We start from the raw sequence: 17,871 nt of genomic DNA on the forward strand, positions 1-17,871 counted from the left end.
AATCAAAACGAATGTCTCAAAGCATATTTCAATTGGTAAACCTTTACATAATAATTGTGTCCATATTTTGCATAGAAAGTTGGGGCATATTGGTTTTCCCATTGTTAAAAAGATGCTGAATTGTTCTGAGGGACTCAAAGTAAACAATTGTGAAAATTATTTAGAGTGTTCCATTTGTAAGAGTTCAAAGTCAAAAGAAAAACCCCAACCAAAAAAATCAAAAAGAAATACCATGCACATTTTTCAGTTGGTACACATGGATCTAGTAGGCCCCTTGAAGCCCTCTACTGGCCACAAAAACATTTTCTCACAATTGTTGACGACCATAGTAGATATGGTTTCGTATATACTCTCAAACACAAGGGGGAAACATTCACCAAGTTTAAAGAATTCTATAAGAGGGTAGAAATCCAAGATAACATTAAAATCAAATAGATCATGACAGACTGCGGTTCTGAATTTCTTTCCAAAGAATTCAGTGACTGGATTAATAAACATGGTTTAATACATTTTACAACTTCGCCATTTCTGCTTTTCAAAATGGTGTGGCAGAACACAGGAATGGCATATTACAGACTATGGTTAGATGCATATTAGAAGATGCCGGATTAAACTTTTCATATTGGGGAGAGGCCATCTTATATTCAAACTATACCCTTAATAGAATATGGTCAAGTGTGATACAGAAAGCCCCATACGAAATGATGTATAATCAGAAGCACACACTAGCACATCTCCATGTTTTTGGGGTAACTGCCGACGTACACATACCCAAGCAACTCAGACAAAAAGGAGATAAAGTATCAAAAAAACTCAAATTTGTTGGTTATGAACCAAAAACCAAAGCTTACAGATTCATGGATAGTAATCACAAGATAATCATATTGAGATCAGCAAATTTCCATGAAAACACAAACTGGAGTAAGATCCATTCAAATGAAATAATAATTGGCAAAGACACATTCAAAACTCATCAGAAACAAACACAACATCACACACACATTACAAAAACAAAACCCAACAGAAATAGCATTAAGGTTAGGGAGTAGAAGGAAGATCACCACATACTCGAAACCAAAGGTATAGATGAGTACAGTTCAGATGACTCATCGAAAAAAAATATCCCAACCGAAAACATACCCAGGAGATCACTAAGTTCTAATAAGGGCAAAATTCCAAATACTTTAAGGGACTATGTGATGTCTATTGATACCACCATAACTACACCCAAAAATTATAATGACATACACGCACTCCCACCAAATGAACAGCTAAAATGGAAAGAGGCCATGCAGAGGGAGATGGAAAGTATTAAAAAACTAGAAGTTTATACCCCCTCAAAGGTTCCAGAGAACAAAAAAATTATTGGTACCAGGTGGGTATACAAAATAAATCCCTTAGAGGATAACAAAAATCTATACAAAGCAAGACTGGTGGCACAAGGTTTCTCACAAAAGTTTTCAGATGATTACATAGACACTTATTCACCTATAGTGAGAGCAGAGTGTGTTAAGGTAGCCTTAGTCATTGCCTCAATTCTAAATGAACACGTGTATCAATTTGATATACAAACAGTATACCTATATGCACCATTAGATAAGGAATTATATGTCAGAGCACCACCAGGAATTGACTGTATTGAAGGAAAAACCTGGCTACTCAATAAAAGTCTCTATGGTCTGCGACAATCGGGTAGGAGATGGTACGATTGTTTTTCAAAAACTTTAAGACTAATAGGTTTCACCGCCACATCAGCTGACAAATGTGTACTTATTAAAAGGGAACAAGGTATATGTGAAAAAGTACTTGTCTGTGTCGATGATATATTATACATATGTAAAAGTAAATTTAAATATGATCAATTTGCCAAAAAACTTCCAGAATTACTCTGGCCATAAACATTTTTTAAAGTTAATTTTGGCTAGATCCATTAAAGGTTATTAACACTGGCTGATACAATCTTAATAATAATAATAATAATGAAATGTATGGCAATGAAGTATCCTGCCATCAGTGCAGATAAGATGCTACTTTCAAACAGCAAGATTAATCCTCCTACATAATCCATCCTCCGCTGAAAGTTATCCTGATCCATGTCTCCAAAATGATGTACATCATACTTCTGTGCTCTGGATTCAACTTTAGAGGAGATGCTTCAAAAAGCAGCCCCTGCCTGTAACTCATTAAAGTAACTGTGTCATAGAAAAAAGGCTGGCTCTTGCATTTTTTGAAGCATGTTTTTAGAATTGATCCCGAAACACTGCACAGCCCGAATCTATACTTCTTTTACCACTTTGTCAAGCGCTACGATTTGGAAGCCAACAATGATGGTGGGGGAGGAGACTCCCACTGCATTCAGGTTTGCACCCTAGCAGCTCCTCCGATCCATGTAACAGTTCACTATTAACCAGAACATTGCATTTCAAATACTTCATTTAATTTTTAATGATGCAAAATTTAGGACAGATCCTCCTTTACTCTCATATGTACCGCACCATAATTGTGTGGTTGAAAAACACACCTTAAAACAACCTGGTTCTTATTGGTTTTATTGTCTGCTACCTCATATTAAAATCTCCTAGGACATCTCAGCACAGCAAACTTGCCTCAGCCAACTCATCACTGTCAATTCGCCCCAGCCAACTCACCATGGGCCAAATTCAACAATGTTATTTCATTATTTAAAATAATTTTTAAAATTATTCTAATTTTTGGCAATTCATATTTCATTTTGTCCCTCCTTTTGCATCCTTTCTTTCATGATTCTATTTCACTATTTCTTCAATATTAACTAACCTTTGCCCCTCAACAAGTAGTCCCATGGTGAGTTGGCTGTGATAAACTGGCCATAGTGAGTTATTTGTAGTCAGGGTTGAAACAAGGTGCTCTCTGAGCTTGGTTGTTTTCTTGCAGATGCTTCATTACCCAAACTAGGTAACATCATCAGTGCTAGTAAAGAGTGGAGTGGCTCTCAACTTATATTCTAGTGACAGAGCCAGCCACTAAAATATAACCTGAGAATAAACCTCACCCCTTATTAGCATTGATGAATTTACCTAATTTGGGTAATGAAACACTTGCAAGAAAACAACCAAACTTGGAGAGCACCAAGGACCCCCTGCAAAGTTCTTGCCTGCTGTAAACATAATTAATTGTTGCAATACCTTTGTGGTTCTGGCATGGTACATAAATTCACAAAATTAACCCTCAATTACTGATCAATAAACTTAACCCTAATCTATCTGGCAGAAAAAAGGGGCAAGACAGTCAAGATAAGTGGACATAATCAAACTTGGGGTTGGGGGCTAAAATGTTTTAGTTTTGGCTAGCCAAAAAGGGACAAGACCTGTTTCATCCTAGTTTGGTGTTATGTCAGAGTAATGTTGTTGCTGCATTTCAGATTATTCTTTTTGCATTCAGAAGCTCACCTCTCACCCATCCACTCCAGCTTCTCCAAACTCCTCAGACAAATGCCAAACACATGGAGCATTGGCCTTATTTTGCTTCATGTCACTTTTATGGAGGGGACAAAGGGATTTATTTTTTTTGTGAATTCATAGAATCATTGGGTTGGAAGGGTCTTAGTGGTCACTGAGTGCAACTTTCTGCTCAGCACAGGGTCCTGAGCTGAACCATTCTGAACATCAAACCTCCATTGGACTGGTTCTTGTGAATACCCGACCACTTGTCCATCTGTTCTACTGACTGAAAAGTTCTTCTTGGAGTCTTGCCTGAACTTCTTTCTATGTAATTTTAAACTATTAGTTCTGGTCCTGTCTTTCGGGGTAATAGCACATGTCCACTATGCTTCCATGTGACAGCCCTTCAAATATTTAAAGAGGGCTATCACATCGTCTGTAAGCATCCAGACTGAAGATACTCAGAGCTTTGAAACATTCCCCATGGTGCTTGGTTTCCTGATTCTTCCCCAACTTGCTAGCCCTTCTCTGTACTTGCTTCAGTTGTCATTGCCCTTTTTGAATTGAACTGGACACAATACTCCAATGACATGATTATGGAAAAATCAGTGGAGGATATACTTGGATCTCTAGTTTCAAACATCTAGGAAATGTTTCTTACATCAGCGAAGAAACAATTGACAATTATTTGACACAGGCATCTACTAGATAATCTGTATTACACCCATATAAAGTTTTTGCAATAAAGTATTTGCAATACATTGCAATCCATCCACCTAACAATTAAAAAGTATTATGCACAGTGCTCATATAATAATGTAGATCAATGTATGTTGAAAACAAGCTCTGAAAATTGTAGAGTTGTAATTGTAGGAATATCATTATCTTGATGGCAAACCTCAGGTAATAAAGGTTCCAAAGCAAATACAACTCAAGCAAACAAAATCACTAATGCAAAGAAGGATTAGAGAGAGGAAGTAAACATATGTTAGACTTTAACTAGAGATAATTAGTTGTGTTAATTACTGTGCTAAACAGTAACGAAAGCTGAGCGAAAACTAAAGTTAACCAATGTTAGAGGATTACTAAAAATGTGTATAAATGTAAGACTAGACTCCAATAAAGTTCATCTTGATTCATTTGATCATGATCAAACACCTTGACTGCCTCGTCATTACAACAGAAAATAATAAAATAAATAGTATGAGGAGATCATGGTGTTGCACATAAATGCTAGGGTTAGTAGCTTGGGATGTCCCTCTATTTGGATGTACCCTTGAAGATAATTAGCTGCAAAATTCTATTCCTGTACAAATTTAGGATGATATATCCAGACAAGTATGAGCAAGCAGTATTATGGAGATCTAGAAAAGAATAATCTTGGGCTGCACTAATTGAAGTATTGTGTTACACCAGAAAGTAATGATTTCAAAGTACCATATTTCAGTTATAGGCTTCTTCCGTTGACGAATGTCATTGCTAAGATTTTATTTGTGTCCACGGTTTACAGATTTACAGGTAGCTTTTTCAAAATTATGCACCCAACTCAGATGGCTGGACTCATATGGTGCCATCAAAATGCCACAAGAGGACTCTTATTTAAGCTTTCATTATAATTCAAAATAAACAGAATCCAGCTGTTACTATTTATTTCAATTTTAAGAAAAGATTTAATATGGTTAGGCAGAAATTTCTGAAATGGACCATGATTCCTTTGAATTTCCCAAAAGGTTGTAGTTTCCATGCCATTTCCAGATCATGAATGTTTATGAATGGTGTGTTTTCTCTTCAGTCATGGGGAATGTAAGACCATAAGATTCTGTTTTCCCTTCATTAACTCCTTTTACTCGTAAGTTAAATTCATGTTTAACAAACATGTGTTAATTACTAATCAAAAATGAATCACTATGTAGCATTTCAAAAAAATTATCACAGACATCCACTCATTTTCATTGCACCTGTCTATTAGGAACATATATTAGAATAGGATTAGTACAGTGTTGCCCCAAAATACGACCTACCTCAAAAATAAGTCCCAGCCTGATTTTTGGGGTGGGCCTAATATAAGCCCTACCACAAAAAAAGCCCTAGTGAAGGGGGCGGGCATGGCCAGCACAGGAGGCAGCCCTTCCCTTCCCTGTCACCTCCTGGCTGCCTGGCCCTTATTCATGGTCCACAGATCAGCTGAGATAGCAAGGGCCGGTAGTTGCCTCTAGTTTTTTCTCTCTGGGCACCTGTTTCCAGCATACTCTTGCCAGCCCCAGCCCTGCCCACTGTGCCAGGCAACCTGAATGGTAAAAATGAATTGGTTTTCATATGTACAAATACAATCTAGATCTACAATCTACAAATTAGAGGAAGAACAAGTTAAAGAAATGATGATTGCTTGGGGGAAAATTTTTGGATATGGGATTGACTTAGAGAAATGGCAAAAAATGTGTTCTCAAAATTAAAAAATGACAATGTCAGTTGCATATAAAGAAAATTTGTATAAGATGTTTTACAGGTGGCAGTTACCCCCCACAAGAATTGCGAGAATGTTCAAGAATAAATCGGATAAATGTTGGAAATGTCATCAGATACCTGGTTCATATTACCATATGTGGTGGACATGCTCGGATGCAAAAAGATACTGGACTATAATCCACACGTGGTTGGAAAAAATGATAAAACAACACATAGACTTTAAACCAGAGATATTTTTATTGGGAATTATACCAGAAATATACAACAAAGAATTGAAATATTTGATTGTAAATATTTTAACAGCGGCTAGAATTGTATTTGCTAAGAATTGGAAAAATGAAAAAATACCTATGCAAGAGGAAATAATTAAGAAAATCATGGATTGTGCTGAAATGAGTAAATTGACATTTGAAATTAGAGAACAAGAAGAAAAACAATTTTATATGATATGGGATTTATTTTATCAATGGTTAGATAAAAAGACATGGTAAAGAAATAGATTAGGAAGTTTTACAATAAAAAATTAATAGAATACAATATAAAATATATAACCATTGGATGAATGTATAAGATTAAACTATAATGAAATTTAGAATATCTCGCATAAAATGATGGAAAAATAGTTTAGTCAAATGAATGATTAATGATTGATAAATACATAAGCATATGTTTGATTGACAGGGTGAGAATTTATACAACTTGTGAGTAATGGCTAAAAAAAAGGATAGCACAAAAGATTGTAACCAACTGACACACTGTATGTATATAATTGAAAGATGGTTTTATGTTTTGTTTGTATGTTTGTCGTAAAAAATAAAAACTTTTTTTATAATAGAAATAGACATTCATAACACAAAGCTTGAAGAAGGCAGAAAGTTGCATGTTCTCCTCTCATTTGTATCTCTTTTCTTAAATTCACAACTATGTTGACATAAGCGACTCTCCCATTTTGAAAATGCACTGATATCGGGAATGAAATTAGAGGTGATAATGTACTTGAAAAAGTGAGGGGTTAGAGCGTTCCATGCCTAAAAGGATTTAGAATTTTGGAAGCAGTCTCATGCAATGCTTCTCTTTCTGAATGGATTTCCCAATTCTCTGCTTTTCTGCTTTTGGTGTTTACAGAAGGAAGCCCATTTAAAGAAACTGTTGATGATGAGGCTGCTAGACTTCTATGGAGAGCTGTTATGGAACTTATTCAATTCTTACCCAGAATATTTTATAGTTCTTTATTTTTCCCACACTGCCGTTAACCTGTTGCACCAGATGTAATCTTGCAAGGCTTCCTTACAACCTGTAGGCAGGCATTTCTTCTTTCAGAGAGCATAAACCTGGAGAGTATTAGAGTATCAAGTTGGATTAATGAGGATATTATTGTTGAGGATCTTCTGTTTTTATTTTTTTTAAAATCCTCAACAATAATATCCTCATTAATCCAACTTAATACTCTAATACTCTCCAGGTTTATGCTCTCTGAAAGAAGAAATGCCCGCCTACAGGTTGTAAGGAAGCCTTGCAAGATTACATCTGGTGCAACAGGTTAACGGGAGTGTGGGTGGTTGATAGAAGTGTATATAACGTTGGCTAAAACATTTAACAGAATGAAGAGGTAGAATCGCTTTCACTTTCCACAGGGTAAAAAAACCACCCCAAGAATTCGTGGAGCAGAACTTCTCAGTGCTTCCAGCCAGGATGCTGCCTCAGTCAGGAGCCAGTGTAGTAAAGCCAGGGGTCCCACGGCTCTTCACCTGGGAGGAAGTGAGTCTCCGCACAGGCCAAGGAAACTTCAAGGAAGAGAGATGGCTGGTCATTGATCGAAAGGTTTATGATGTTAGTCAGTTCTATTTGCAGCACCCAGGTGGGTTTCGTCTCATCAGACACTATTCTGGACAAGATGCCACGGTGAGTCCTTGCTGAAGGGAAAGAGGGCCTTGGATGATTGAAGGCTGCCACAAAACACTTGCTTTGTGTGCACACACTCCAGGATGAGACTGTGTCTTTCTCCAAGGATCTCAAATAGCAGAATGAGGGGAAAGAATCTCTCTTGTCTGAAGCCATAAGGAATTCTGACATTACAGAACAGTCATTCTGGGTTGGACAGTCCAATGCTTTAACACAATGTAAAGAAATTCCAGGTGGTGGTTGTAGTGCTTGGCAATTTTGTAGTATTGAGTAACAAAATCTGACCAAAATTTAAAAGTGTAATTGGAAAAAGGATAGGGCAGGGGCCAGGCAGCTGATCCCCAGATATACAAGTTGATGTGATTTGCAGGCTTTCTTTTTTCCAGTTTTTGGTCAATGTTTGCCTGCAGTTAAGTTACTTAACTTTATTGACTTCTAGACAATGTGAACAAAATACAGCTTAGGTTTGAGGACCTGATCAGAAGGTGTTTGTGAAAAAGAATGGACACAGTTTATATTTTGCCTAAGCAAAATTCAGTCTGGCAGACTTTCTCAGTGAGAATATATGAGTAATATTGGGAGCATAGAAGTGTGACCTCTACCAAGTACTGCAGGATTTTAGCTTTTTTTAGTAAATACAATGAGTACTGAATTCTAGTTAAGTTTAGAATCTGTAGACTGTATTGTATATTTCACAATACAATAGTTTATAGACCAGAATTCTATTAACATGTTGATTAAACGTTTAAATGCACACACATACACACACATGTACACACACACACACAATGTCATTATTGCTTCAATGTGTGAAGAAGAATATAAATATAAGCTAAATAAAAAAATATCAGAACAGAGATAGACTTTTTCGATTTACCTGTTGTAACTAGCATATATAAGGATCAGTAGCCGTGGCTCAGAAACATGTTCTGTGTGCTTGCATATCTATGAGGACTTTCAATCTTGGAAGCATCTGCAGCAGATCACACTTTCTACAGACGTATCTGTATGACTTTTAGACATATCTGATAAAGACCTGATATATTCTGATATATTCAAAATTTACAGTTATATCTGTTTCTGCAATGTCTGCAGAAAGATTCAATCTTGTATGTCCTTAGGAAATTCTTCCATTGAAGTCCTGATGGAATGGAATGAGGGACTTTCATGGGTATGGATCATGAAAATGTCATCAGTAAATTTCATATAAATTCAGGACTTAAGAGTTGAGAACATTTGAAATCTTCCATGAACACATTGGCATATTGCAGAGCAATATATGTGCACATAAGTGCACTGATAACTCAGCGTGGTGCAATATTGGTGTGTCGCCTTTTAGTTTCATGAACTTAATTAACCACATTCATAATGACAACTATCCCTCATTTATCAGCTTGTTTAATTATAACAGCATTGTTGTTCTTAAAGCCTTAGATGGTATCTTGTTTTTCTCTGCTGAGAGTATTGTGCAACTGAGGGTAGTGTGCTAGTTTTGCCCTTTCCTGGACCAACATGGTCACTGTTGAGGTAATTCCCCGTAAGGAGAATGAGCGCATAAAGGGAGACGTATAGAGAGTAGTGATGTTTAAAACATGGTTACTACACTTTATGGCTTCACCCCACAGTGTTTCAGGTAAACCTGAATCAGATAACATAGTGCGAGCCATGGCTTGTAATGTTTGCCCTCTTCGTTCTATAAACGAGTTATGTTGTGGTCTGTAAGGTGCAGAAAGTTTATGCTCAACACCAGCCAATTTCGACATATTTTGGAATCTTTTATTAACAAACTCAGTCCCATTATCAGTTACTAAAGTAATTACTTTACTTTTCATTTTTCTCTCAGCAAACCTTAGCCAGTTAAAGAAATGTTGGAACGTTTCTGTTTTGTTTTTCATAAGATAGCAGAAACCACATCGTGAGTAATGGTCCATAATACTCAAAATATAGCAGGCTAAACTTGATTTCTTAGGACCAATTATGTCAGCAAAAACAAGCTCTAAAGGTCTTAAACCCATTTAGTCTGTTTGCTGGAGTAACCTTACTTTTTTCTTGGCTACAAGCATTACAGTGTAAATACTTGCTACAGGGTTTCAATTTTACTCCCTCTGCCAATTCAACAGTTTGTTTGAGCATTTTGAAATTAATGTGTCCTAGACATCTATGTAGTAAATGTATACATTCATCATGTGGCTGAACATTGTTATAAACTGAGTTATCCATCTTCAGCTGATCATCATGTATCACATATAAATCATTTTTTAAAGTAGCAGTAACACTTTTACCCTCTTTCTCTATTATACAGTTATCTCCCCTAAAGGTTACTACATAACCAATATTAACTAAAGCCTTTACTGATAATAAATTAAATTTCAGTTTAGGTACATATAACATAGTTAAATGTTCGTTTATACAAGAACAATATGCAGTACCTTCACCTGATGCTTTCATCTTCCATCCATTTGCCAATGATACATGTTGTTTACTCGTGGACATCTTTACAAACCTTTTTCTATCCTTAGCAATGCATTGTGATGCTCCACTATCAACAACCCACAAATCATGGTTTACAGTTGAATTGCTAGACATAGCTAAACTAACATTCTTCTTGGCCTTCTGGTGTTTGCCAGCATTCTGTCCTTTTCTTTTCTTACAGAATCTAGCTATATGTCCCTTAGCCCCACAAGAAAAACATTTCCTAACAGTATAGGCAGTTAAAGACAAATCCTCTTCTTGTGGTTGTTCCTTCCTCAGTTGGTCCCTATCCAGCCGTCTTCTTGCTTCTTCTAACAATCTTCCAGTTATGTCAGTTAATGTCAGTTTATCTCTGGGCAGGACTTCCAGTGAAGATACATAGTCATCATAACTTTCATCCCATGAGGAAAGAATGATGTAAACTTGATGCAGCTCTGAAAATATCCGTTATTTTTCATGTAGCTCTTGAAAAGTTCGTTTCATGAAGTTGAGCTAGCATATGAGCTAACATATCTCCACCTTTCAGAAGACGTGCTCTAAACAGTTTATGTGTAAGATGTATGTGTGCACCTACACTGTCACGAACATAAATCCTCTTCAAATTCTCCCAACACTTAGCAGCAGACTCTTCTCCACGAATATGGACTAGCTGCTAGTCACTCAGTGTTAGTCCAATTTTACAAAGAGTTCGTTCATTGTTCTGTTTAAAGTCAGCAAGCTTCTTGGCATCATCCTCATTAGCTGGAGCCCAAGCATTTACATCCGGTGGGTCTTGAAATACATTCCATAAACCTTCTTTACGCAGAAGTAGACTACATTTCATAGACCAGGAAACATAGTTTGTTCCATCCAACCGGGTTATCAGTGATAGACTTGTCGAAGTGACTTGTGCCATCTTTACCAGGATAGTAAACCACAATTAAACAGTAAACAGCTGTCTGTATACAGTATTGTGTATTCACACTAACTCTCAGTTATCTGAGCCTTGTATGGCCTGGGCTCATAACCAGTGTTGAGGTAATTCCCCGTTAGGAGAATGAGTGCATACAGAGAGACGTATAGAGAGTAGTGTTGGAATAATACACACAGAGTACACAGATACACTGTATAGTAAATGTAGGTTTTTACTTCCAGAAATGTTTAAGCAAAGTCCAAAATAAGCAGTCCAAAAATCATTCACAAGTTAATCAGTCAGTTTTCAATCCAGGGATAATCCAAATATCAAATTCCAGTGTCAAAAACAGTTCAGTATCAGACTTACATCAAATTCCAGTAATATCAGTCAATTAGAAGAAATGGAGCAACGGCAATATTTTCCAACAGAAGGAAACAGTGATGCACTCACTCAGACACACTCTCTTCTGAGACTAAGACTAAACAACCCGGGTTTCTGGCTCCATCTTATGGCTGTTTAAGAAACCACACCCAATTGCATGCTCTTGCATTCCCTTAAAGATATAGTACTAAAATGTTTATCCTGGTTTATATATTTCTAACCCAAATACCTGTTACGTGACTTCTATTCCTAACAGTCACTTATCCATTTCCTAGACAAGCATGGCCACTTATGCCCTAGTCACCTTCCGTCTTGACTATTGCAATGCACTGTACATTGGAGCTGCCCTTGAAAAGCATTCAGAAGCTCCAGTTGGTTCAAAATGCAGGAGCCCGCATGGTTTTGTGCATGGTGACTTATAACCTTCCTGGTGTTTATGTGTCCATTATGTAGTTTATGTGTCCAATAGTGTGTCTTTTATCAGAAAAGTGGACTTGTTGGATACATCTAGGCTTAGGTTGATATTGGGATTGAAGTATTGGAAGTATGCACCTATGTCATCTCTTGTGCGGGAGCTGAGATTGGTTGCCAATTTATTGCAACTCAAGGTGCTGTTTGTCACCTTTAAAGCCCTTCATGGCTTGGACCAAATTATCTAAGGAACCGTCTCTTGCCAGTCATATCCACCTGACCATCTAGAGTGGGGAGGCTAGGAATGTTGTGAATTCCACCCACTAAGGAGGTATATCTGGTAGGACCTAGAAGAACAGAATGATCAGTCCAAGCACCGCTTGTTATATGGCTCCCTCCTTCTTCCAGTTGGATTATCTTGGAGCAGCATCTTGAGGAGATACAATATCTACTTTTGATTCCCCAAGCACCCCCCTCTTCATCCCCTCTCTCATGGCAGTCTGTCACCACATAACAGTGAAGCACAGCAAGCATAAGGTGATAACTGACTTTCTGCCCTTCTTGAAATAAGGCATTAGGCCTGGAAATGAAAAGGGAAGAAGAAAGGTTAATTAATTAGTGTGGCTTATCAGGATACTGAGCATGGAAGTTATGTAAGAGGTTTGGTGCTCAGAAATGTTGGGCAGCTACCCAGAAGTGGGATTCAAATTTCTTAACAACTGATTCTGTGGGCCTGGCCTAATTTGTGGGTGTGGCTGGTCATATAATTGGGGTGGGCATGGCTAGGTGGTCATGTGACTGGGTGGGTGTGGCTTGCTGACTTGTCATGGCTAGGTGGTCATGTGACTGGGTGGGTGTGGCTTGCTGACTGGTCATGGCTGGGTGGTCATGTGACTGGGGTGGGTGTGGCCAGGTGGCTATGTGACTGGCAAACCAAATATAAGTTGTTCTCGCTTAATGGCCAGTTGGTTAGCAAATGTTCTAATTTACGACTGACCTCCACAGAGCTACTTAACCAGTTTTTGGTGTTTTGACAGCAATGCACACACGCACGTGCACACACTTATGACCAGTTACAATATCCCACACAGTCTTGTGCCTGAGGTTTTCTGTTTTTTTGCCAGTTTCCAAGTCCTGGGGAGCTCTGGAGAAGGCAGGGTGAGTCCGGTGAGCTCCGGGAAGGGCCTGCAGAGAGTAGGGCAAGGCCTAGGGAGCTACGGAGAGGGCTGAGAGAGGCCTGGGGAGCTACCAGGAGGGCAAGGCGAGGCTCAGGCAGCTACAGGGAGCTACAAGGAGGGCAAGGCACCCTTCCGGTTTGTCAGGCTTCGGAGGCAGCAGGAATTCGCGTTTGTGTGTGATCCCTGCTGCGCTCGCTGCTGGAGTGCCTTCAATCCAACTGGATTAGGAGGCTATAGTTATCCCATAGGGATAACTGAAGAGAAGGGAGATCCGGGCAGGGGTCGGGGGATATCGCACCCCCCCTTCCCAGCCGGCTTAACTCCCTTTTCCAAAGGTGGTGGAGCGATGGTCAGCAATGGCCGTCATAAAGAACCTCTCAGCCGGACAAGTTATGTGCAGGAGGAAGTGAAGACAGAGAAAGCTTTTGGCTGAACCAGGATGACAATTAACATCTGAATACCCTGGAACTTTGGCCTTTAAAGTGATATATTGTTTCCCAGAAGATCGTTAAGCTGTGGTGGAAAGTAAAGGGAAAGTTTTTTTCTCCTCACTTTCCTTCCCACGGAGACAGCAGATGGAAATCAGAAATACCCGCTTTGGCAGCAGAAGGTACTAACTTTCAAAATTGAAGCCAAGGGGACATTAGATTTCTAACCACTGATATTTAAAAATTAAAATCTTTTTGCTTTAAGTGGGAAGGAAGAGAGGTAAATGATTTATACTAACGTTTGTTGAAGGAGACTGCTTGGAGTTTTATAAGATTAGAGATTAAATCGCAATAAAACTTCCAAAAAATACCTTGGAATTGTGTAATTGAATTTTGCCCCAGGAAGAGAAAGTAGAAGAAATTGAAACAGACTGTGCTGATTGTGCTGATTTTGATTGCTTGATGACTTTGGGACCTTAACTATCTTTTGAAAGACTAAGAAAACATTTGGATTGTTTAAAAAAAAAATTCTTTCACAATGGTATCTATTGAAGAACTGAAAATGCAATTTGAAAAATTAAGAGAAGAGGAAGAAGAAGGCAAGGGTTCTTTTGGATCTATCCTTTGCTTTTTAGAAATGGCAATTTCTGCTTATCAGGAAATGCAACAAGAAAAAGGCTGGGATGATGAAGAAGAAGCCATCTTTAATGGACATATGATTTTAAAAAAGGGTAAAAAGGAGAAGAAAATGAAGAATTTAAGTTCTAAAAAAACAACCAAGAAAGGGAAAAGTAAGGTGAAAAATTGATATAATGATAGAAAGCAACAGAAAAGAGGAATACAACAGAGAGGGGAGACTAAAAAGCTGGAGATGGGGGGGGGGGTAAAAAGGTTAGATTTGACAAGGAAGGAAGGGATAAAGTGAAGGGAAGTTATAAAGGCTTAAAACAAGATGTTAATAAACAATTTTTTTTAGAGATAAAGGGTAAAACATAATCTAAAAAGAGATTCTGCAAAAGTACATAAGATTGTATTTTAGTATTTGTATTTGAAATATGTGTTAATAGAATACTGTAGGGAATCTGTAATTAATGTGTAATTAGTTTAATTAACTAATTTGTTATGGAACATTATTTTTAATATACTATAAGATCATTATGTTTTATATGTTAAAATGTTATGTAGAATGTACTAAGCAGAATCAGAATAGAAACTATGTATTATTTTAAGTGTTAAATTTGGGGGGAAAATAGAAAGGTGTCATACTTCAACCAGTCACTACAGGAAAAAGTTTGTGTTAAAGAGAAAGATAAATGGATAATTGAAAAAGAACGGACAAAAGATACAAGTGTAATGATTTAAATTGAGATTAAATAAATAAAATAGAATTAAGAGAGTGAAAAGAGGGGAGAAGATATATGGAAAATATAGAATTTTAAATAAGATATGAAATAGTATATAAGGTGAGCATGAATTTGATTTATGTCTGTACAAAAAGTTATAACCCGAGGTTAAGCCGCTTTCTAAAAAGAAGTTTTATGTTTTTATGTTATGTGTTTTGTTAGTTTATGTTTGTTTATTGAGGAGTAATGATGTTGGATAAGAACATATGAAATAGTAATAATATGAAATATAGTAATATGAAATACATGAAAGTATAAGTTTAATGAATAAAATTGAACAGAAATAAAGGAAGAAACAGTGAGAAGATGGAAAACAGTAATAAGATATGAAGTTGAATATATAAGATGCATATTAAATTGTGTGTGGAAACGTGATAATTTAGAACTATGTTGTACTTAAATGAGATGTCTTATTTGTTTTGTTAAGCAGTTGTTAGAAAAGATGTCTATGTTCTTATGTCTTATGTTTTGTTTGTCTGTGTACTCTCTTTGAAAATTAATAAAATTTGTTAAAAAAAAAAAAAAAGGAGGGCAAGGCGAGGCCCAGGCGGCTACAAGGAGCTAATGGGGAGGGCAAGGCAAGGCTTGGGCAGCTATGGGGAGCTACGGGGAACTCAAAATAGATTTGAAAATGACAGTCTGTAAAAAAGATGTTGCACTGTGTATATAAAAGAATGGCTGATATTTTCATAATTATAATTCATTAATTGAAAAAGAAACACTTAAAATGAAAATACTATTAACAAACCATGGGAGTTTGTTATTTTGTGCCAGTAGTGGCACAAAAATCTTTCCTAGCCAAGACTACGTACCTGGACCAACAGTCCCTAATGGAATGCTTTCTCTATAGCAGAGAGAGAGAGAAGCCAGGGGAAGCCATGTTTGGTCGCCTAACCTTTTTAGAATGCAGCTTAAAAATGTACTGAAGCTTTTTACAGCCTTATGCAGATATATATAGTTCAAAAAACAGATAATAGTAAAAAATCATCTAAGATTTTAGATTACGAATGGAATTGATAGGCACATTCACAGAGCAATACTGAATTCTTTTTCTGAAATTTATTCCTCAGTTTAAAAACCTGGAATATATGAATTCAGTTTTGGGCTCTGCTAGTGTAGCTATTCAAAAGGATGTAGTGTCAACGTTAGCAAAAATGGTAAAGCAACATATAGATTTAAATTTTAAAACCAGAAATATTTTTGTTGGTATGCATGTAATAAAGGGAGTACAATATATATTTAATGTTTCACGTGTTAACAGCAGCTAGAATTATGTTTGCACAACAGTAGAAAAATGAAGAGATCCCCATAGATGAAAATGAAATTAAAAAATTACAATGTGCAGAAATGGATAGAAATAAAAGGTAGAAATTAGGCAGAGAATGATCATTGCTATGTATAAATTAAATACAGAAGGTTGACAATTATAAACATGTTGATATAATTAATAAAATTTGAAATAAGCCAATACAAAGAAATTTAAATAATTTTTCTGTTATACTGCTGTACTTATTGATACTTATGTTTCTGCTTTGTTTTTTCCTATTAGAAAAAAGCAAAACAGAAACATAAGTATCAATATGTAACAATAGTATAACAAAAAAAATTTCATTTATGAAATATTTTATAATATAAGTATAATAGAATTACAGAGATAAGGTAAAGTAAGGATATATTGTTATAGAATAGATTGGTGATAATGAAATGAACATTATAAAGTAGATTAAGTAAAAATGGTGATTTGCTTGCCTAAAATGATGTAATATTACTAAAGTCTAGTAAGTAAATAATAGTAATAATATAAATATATAAAGTGAATTTATGATATAAGGATTAATGCAAATTGGAAAGGAAAGACTGCAGAGATTGTGCACAAATGATTTGAACCGACTGACATGCTGTATGTAACTGAAGATGTTTTATATTTTATGTTTGTTTTGTTTATATTTGTGTTTAAAAAAAATAAAAAACTTTTATTTTTGAAAAAGTCCATTTATCTATGCATGCAGGTTTTTGTTACATTGCTGTTGTTATATATTGATTTAAGCTGAAACATAACTGGGTTTTTTTTTAAACACTTTTATTGATTTTCAAAGACAATACACAAACAAACAAAACATAAAATATAAAAACATAGAACATCTTTTCTGATAGCTGCTTGATCTCAGGTTACACCTCTTCGTACAGACACAAATTCAAATTCATATTCATTTTATATACCATTCCATATCTTTTTACCATTTTCAATTTTCTATATAACTTCTCACCTCTTTTAACTTTCTTAGTTTTATTTTATTTATCTCATCTCAGTTCAGATCATAATACTTATTATTCTTTGTTCTGTTTCCAGTTATCCATTTATCTTTTCTCTTTAAACAAAACTTCTCCTGTACACTGATTGGAGTATGACGCCTTTAACTCTTTCCCCTAATTTTATAATACTTAATATAATACATAACTTGCATTGGGATTCTGTTTAGTACATTTTAAAATTACACAATGTTTTTTATAGGAAAAAAAAATAGGTATATGATGTAATTAAAACAACTATCAATGCCAATACAAATCTAATCATTAATATTAATATTCATTTATATCTTAAACACTTTACACGTTACTTTTCAATTAAATATCATACTTTTATGGGAACGCTTATGCTTTCCATAGTTATTTTCCCCCCACATCACATGTTTTAAATAATTATTTCATTAAAATACTCCCACTTCTCCTACTTCAATTCTCTCATTTATTTCATTACCTTCTTTTTCTTCACAAAAATTTCACTAAATTACATTAAATATTTTATCCCATTTTTGATTACATGTTGTTTCCAATTTTCTAACATTATTTCTGAATACAAATATAAGAATATAATCTTATGTACCTTTGTAGAATCCCTTTTTCAATTAAGTTTAC

General features: G+C 35.9%; 1 protein-coding gene across 3 annotated transcripts in view; it reads left to right on the forward strand.

Moving 5' to 3' along the window:
- The first annotated feature begins 7,492 nt into the window (after positions 1-7,492).
- The window catches only part of LOC113449140 (acyl-CoA (8-3)-desaturase-like), a 45,822-nt gene continuing 35,443 nt past the window's right edge, over positions 7,493-17,871 (forward strand). For all 3 annotated transcript variants that reach the window (XM_026720137.2, XM_026720138.2, XM_087920857.1), the window contains exon 1: positions 7,493-7,787. In XM_026720137.2, coding sequence (XP_026575922.1) covers positions 7,578-7,787 — 210 coding nt within the window. In that variant the 5' untranslated portion in view covers positions 7,493-7,577. The remainder of the gene's footprint in view (positions 7,788-17,871) is intronic.

The sequence above is a fragment of the Pseudonaja textilis genome, chromosome 1 (assembly GCF_049901715.1).
Source record: "Pseudonaja textilis isolate UNSWEBS1 chromosome 1, rPseTex1.2, whole genome shotgun sequence".
Lineage (NCBI taxonomy): Eukaryota > Metazoa > Chordata > Lepidosauria > Squamata > Elapidae > Pseudonaja > Pseudonaja textilis.